Source organism: Myotis lucifugus, unplaced genomic scaffold (assembly GCF_000147115.1).
Source record: "Myotis lucifugus unplaced genomic scaffold, Myoluc2.0 scaffold_3291, whole genome shotgun sequence".
In the NCBI taxonomy this organism is placed as follows: Eukaryota; Metazoa; Chordata; class Mammalia; order Chiroptera; family Vespertilionidae; genus Myotis; species Myotis lucifugus.
This window is the reverse complement of record NW_005874339.1, coordinates 732-6041: the sequence shown is the minus strand read 5'-3', so window position 1 is coordinate 6041 and position 5310 is coordinate 732. Positions and strand designations below refer to the sequence as shown.

At 58.1% G+C, this 5310-nt stretch overlaps 1 protein-coding gene across 1 annotated transcript in view; it reads right to left on the bottom strand.

Moving 5' to 3' along the window:
- Nucleotides 1–5058, bottom strand: part of LOC102431892 (sarcosine dehydrogenase, mitochondrial-like) — a gene marked incomplete at both ends in the record, with an annotated part of 13771 nt that extends 8713 nt beyond the window's left edge. Inside the window, 2 exons of the mRNA XM_006108729.3 lie at nucleotides 1069–1207; nucleotides 4945–5058. Of these exons, the coding sequence (XP_006108791.2) occupies nucleotides 1069–1207; nucleotides 4945–5058 (253 nt within the window). The remainder of the gene's footprint in view (nucleotides 1–1068; nucleotides 1208–4944) is intronic.
- Nucleotides 5059–5310: the final 252 nt, after the last annotated feature.

The window sequence follows — 5310 nt, the reverse complement described above, 5'->3', positions numbered from 1 at the left end:
GAGGGCCAGGTGGGATTGGGTGGGGCGCAAGTTATTGATGGGAAGGAGGGAGGTGGTGGGAGGGAGGGGGTGGGGTGGGAGAAGGGGTGGTAGGCAGGCCGATGGTGCGGCAGGATGACTGGTGAGTGGACTCATGGGAGCACTGAGGGACGTAAATGGAGGTGGGGAGCGTAGGTGGGTTGCGGGTTGGCTGGAGAGATGGTGTTATGGGTGGAATTGTGTCCCCGAAAGGTGTGTTGGAGTCCCCCTCCCCCAGTGTCGGTGAGCGTGGCCTTGTTTGGAAACAGGCCTTGGAAGACGTAATCACATAAAGGCAGGTCATGAGCGCGGGTTCTAACCCAACATGGCTGGTGTCCTCATCGGAAGAGGAAATGCAGGGAGGAGGCCCTGTGGCCTCGGAGGAGGGAAGCTGCAGCCAGAAGCCGGGACAGAGGCAGAAGGGTCCTCCTGAGCGTCAGGGCAGCGTGGCCCTGGTGACCCCTGCTGGGGCCTCTCGCCTCCAAACTGAAAGGCAGTCATTGAGGCCGTGCAGGGGCACAGCCGCCCTGGGGACGGATGCAGAGGATGCGTGAGGCTTGGGGGGGTGGCTGGGTGGGTAAGATGGTGTGTGGGTGACAAAACAGGAGATGACTATCCCAAATGTTACATGACACTCATTAGGAAATTACCCATTCTTTATCTGAAATTCACATTTAACTGAGCACGAGTGTTTATTTAATCTGGAACCCTATCTGGGGCAAGCACTCCTGGGGGTGCGTGGGGGCCCCCCAGTGCCAGGAGACATTTACTGGGGGCCTCAAATCCTTTCTAGAACAAAGTACCGGGGCAGCAAGGGATGGGGGTGGGGAAGGAAGGGGGGAGGGGGGGATGAGGGAGGCCCACAGCCCTGGGGCCTGGGATTGGTGGTAAGGGCACAGGGATCTGGACAGGGGCCCAGGCCAGGCCGAGGGGCAGAGCATGTGCTGGAGGAACCCAGAGGTGCCACCTCGTGCCAGTGCCCAGAGCTGTGCCAGGAGTTCTGCCTGGAGCTGAAGCCTGACAGGAACATGACCCGCCCTGGCCTCGTACCTGGGGGTCGGCTGACGTCGGCAGAGAACAGCCAGTCGGCAGCCTTCCTCGCGTCCGCGCCCACCAGGTAGAACTTGCCGAAGTAGGACATGTCGAACACGGCCGCCGCGCCTCTGCAGGCCAGGCACTCCTGCCTGATCTGCAAGGGCCAGGGTGGGTGCTAGGGGCTCTGAGACGTGCCCCCTCCCGCCCACCAGGATCACGGGCACTGGGGCTCTCTGCTGCCACCCGCTCTGAGCCTCCCCTCCGTCCCCTCCAGCTCAGAAACACCGTGACATCTCAGACACAGGGACACACCCAGGATAGATCATCAGCCATAAAAGCAAACCTAATACTTTCAAAAGGATTAAAGCAGTGGTTCTCAACCTGTGGGTCACGACCCCTTTGGTGGTCGAACGACCCTTTCACAGGGGTTGCCTCAGACCATCCTGCATATCAGATATTTACATTACGATTCATAACAGTAGCAACATTACAGCTATGAAGTAGCAACGAAAATAATTTTATGGTTGGGTCACAACATGAGGAACTGTATTGAAAGGGCCAGAAGGTTGAGAACCACTGGATTAAAGTCATACAAAGCATGTTCTTCGACCACAATGGAATTACACTGGGAATCTAGCAGGACACTGGAAAACTCTCAGAGCAGTGAAACGGAACAACAGCCAGCAGATCAGGAAAAACCGCAAGGGGACTTAGAAGACATTGAGCGGAGTGACAATAAACCTGCCATGTATGAAAGAGTCTTAAAATGCCTACGAGTAAATGTAACAAAAGTGCAAAATTGGAATTAAAAACGACAAACTATTTTTGAAATACATCAAAGAAGACCTGAGCAAGTGGGAAGACATCCATGTTTACGAAAGACTTACTGTTGCCAAGGGGAAAACACTCCCCAAGTGGACCTACTGTTCAACACCATCCCTACCAACATCTCAGCCGACCCGTGGCAGAAACTGACAAGCTGATTCCAAAATTCATATGAAAATTCGAGGGACCCAGAATATTCAAGACAATTTTGAGCCCTAGCTGGTTTGGCTCAGTGGATAGAGCATTGGACTGCGGACTGGAAGGTCCCGGGTTCAATTCTGGTCAAGAGCACATGCTCGGTCCCCAGTAGGGGGTGTGCAGGAGGCAACCGATCAATGATACTCTCTCATCGTTGATGTTTCTATCTCTCTTTCCCTCTCCCTTCCTCTCTGAAATTAAAAATATATATATATATTGAAAAAGAAGAACAAAGCTGGAGGACTCATACTTCTTGACTTGAAAACTTATCAGAAACTTACTACAAAGCTACTGTCATTGAGACAGGGTGGTGTAACCTATGGATCAACACATAGATCAACAGAGTAGAATTGAGGGTCCAGAAATAAACCCTCACATTTATGATTTTCAACAAGGGTGGCCCCAGGCAATTCAGTGGGGGAAAGAATACTCTTCACCCAGTGGTACTGGCTGTCCACACACAGAAGAATGAAGTTGGACCCCCTACCTCACACCGTCCACAAACAAAACGTAATCAGAATGGATCCCAGACCCAAGTGTAAGAGCTAAGACTGTGACACTCCTAGGAGAAACCTAGGAGTAAGTCTATGTGAACTTGGGTTAGGGAACGTTTTCCTAAACACAACACCCAAAGCAGAAGGGACAGACGAGAAAGACGTCAGCCGTAACTCATCCGAATCAAGAACTTCTCTGCCGCCAACAACGCCACCAAGAAATGAAACGACAACCCACAGAGTGGGGGGTGCCTGCAAGTCTTTTATCTGATCTGGGATTTGTATCCAGAATCTATAAAGAATCCTCATAACTCAAAAAAGGTAAACGACACAATTTAAAGATGAGCAGAGGGTCTGACTAGGCATTTCTCCCAGGAAGGTATACAGATGGCCAACAAGCACGTGCAAAGATGCCCACAGCATCAGGCATCGGGGAAACGCAGCTCAGATCTGCAGGCTGCTGCCTACCCCCCCCCCCCCCAGCCGAGATGGCTGGAATCAGACAAGACAGGGCTGGGCGGGCGTGGGGCCCACGTGGCCAGCGGGTGGAAAGGGGAGTGGTCGCCTTGAAAACAGCCGGGGGTTGCCCGAAACATTAAACACAGAGTTCCTGCGCGACCCAGTGACTCCACTGCGGGGTGTCCCTCTCCCCAGGAGAGGTGAACACGTCCGTCCACACGCAGACTTGTGAGCACGTGGTCACAGCAGCCAAAACGTGGAGACAACTGGAATGAGCCCCACGGCTGGATGGGTAAATAAAACCTGGTCCATCCACGTCATGGAACCTTGTTCAGGATCGAGTGGAAAGCTCCACCCCCTGCAGACACCAGACACGCAGCCCTTCCCGCAGCCCCTCCCCCCGCGGCACCTCTCCTACGCTGCTGGGCCCGGACCAGAAGCCGAAGCAGCTTCCTGGCTGATTCACGTCTCCCCGCCCGGGAAGTGCCAACGCTGAGAACAAGTTCGGGCGCGTCCATGGGCTGGAGGCAGCGGGAAGCCAAGTTGGCACCCCCTCCGAGCTCTCACAGCGGAGCGTCACAGCCTTAGACGCTGCGGGTGCAGAGGCGCCAGACGGAGCCCCACTCGCTCCCCAAGAGGCGGCCCGGGGACCCTGAGGTTTAATGCAGCGCCTCCCACCCCCGGCTTCATGGGACCCCCATGGAAGCAGCTCCGGGGCAATGGTGGGGTGCTGGTCCCTTCCCTTGGGGATGGCTGCTGATTTTTGAGGCCCAGTGCAAACAAAACCAAAGTGTGGGTCCTTGTTCAAAAGTAGGAGTGTCGCCCTAGCTGGTTTGGCTCAGTGGATAGAGCATCGGCCTGCAGACGAAGGGTCTCGGGTTCGATTCCGGGCAAGGGCACGTACCTTGGTTGAGGCTCCTCCCTGGCCCGGGCCTTGGTCAGGACACGTGCAGGAGGCAACCCATTGATGTGTTTCTCTCACATCGATGTTTCTGTCTTGCCCTGTCTCCTCCACTCTCTCTAAAAAGCCTCGGGTGAGGATTAACAAAAAAGTAGGAGGAGTTTCGAGGCGCGAGCACGGAGTTCCCCCGCCCAGGCGCTCCTGAGTGAGGCCCCGTGTCTGCGCAGGTGGCCGGCCCAGGAAGCGGGCTGTGCAGCGTGACCCTCAGCGCTGCGTCCCTCGGGGTGCTACCCGGGCCTCCCCGGGCGCTGGGACCCCGAGCTCGGGCCGTGGCTCCACTCCTGCCCAGAGGCACCCACGGGCGTCAGCCCGCCTCTCCCGTCAGCCACGTGTGTGGACACGGCGACGTTCCGCTTCGTGACTTTACAACGTGGCGAAGAAGCCGGCCTGGTGCGTCCTGCACTGGCCGCCCCCGAGAACACCCGTCACCTCCACCCCACAGAGTGGGGCCCGGCTCTCGAGCGAGGGGCAGTGAGCCGCCAGGTGCCGTCTGACCAGCCTCCCCGCCCTCGTGTGGAGCGAGGGGCAGCGAGCGGCCCGGACCAAGGACCCTCCCCAGCGGCTCTGCTCTGCCGTCCGGAGGGTCTGCTCTGGGGAGGGGCCCTGCGCTGGGCCCGGAAGGAGGGGCTCGTCACTAATAAAGCCGACACGGCTCCCAGTTCTGGACGAGGCTCAGAGGCCGAGGCCCCGGCCTGGGGCCACACAGCCAGACCCAGGCCCGCTGCCCGGAGCGGTACTGCTGCCCTGGGCCTGGCTGCTGGACGAGGGAGCAGTGGGGGAGGGGAAACATCACCTGACTCCCGGCAACTGAGTCAGCCCCAACGAGGATGGGATGGAGCCAGGAGCTGGGCAGCTCTGCGGGCCAGGAGGGCCGGCTACAGAAGCCCCGTCTCTTACTCGGGCGGGGGGTGGGGGGGTGGGGAGGGGGGGTGGGGAGGGGACACAGCGACTCACCACCTCATGGTGGGGCGGGAAGTCGAAGGTGTACTCGGCCCCCAGCAGCCGGTTGTAGGCGTGGTCCTGGTGCGCCTGGTGCCCGTAGGCCCCGTAGTAGTCGTACGGGAGGACCTGGGGAAGGAGCCTGCTCGTCCTGGTCCTACCCGTCCTCCCGCCTCCCCCCATACAGATCAGGCCTGGCAGGCACCGGGCTGGTCCCACAAGGACAGACACACAAGACCCAGGAACCCGCACAAATGACACCTTAATCACTGAGCGCCTGCGTGGTGGTGGGTCTTTGAGCCTGTGGGGGCCCAGGGGGAGGGAGAAGAAAGTAGGTAAAGTCAAGGTGTGGAGAGAGGGGGAGGCAGGAGGGGGTCCACC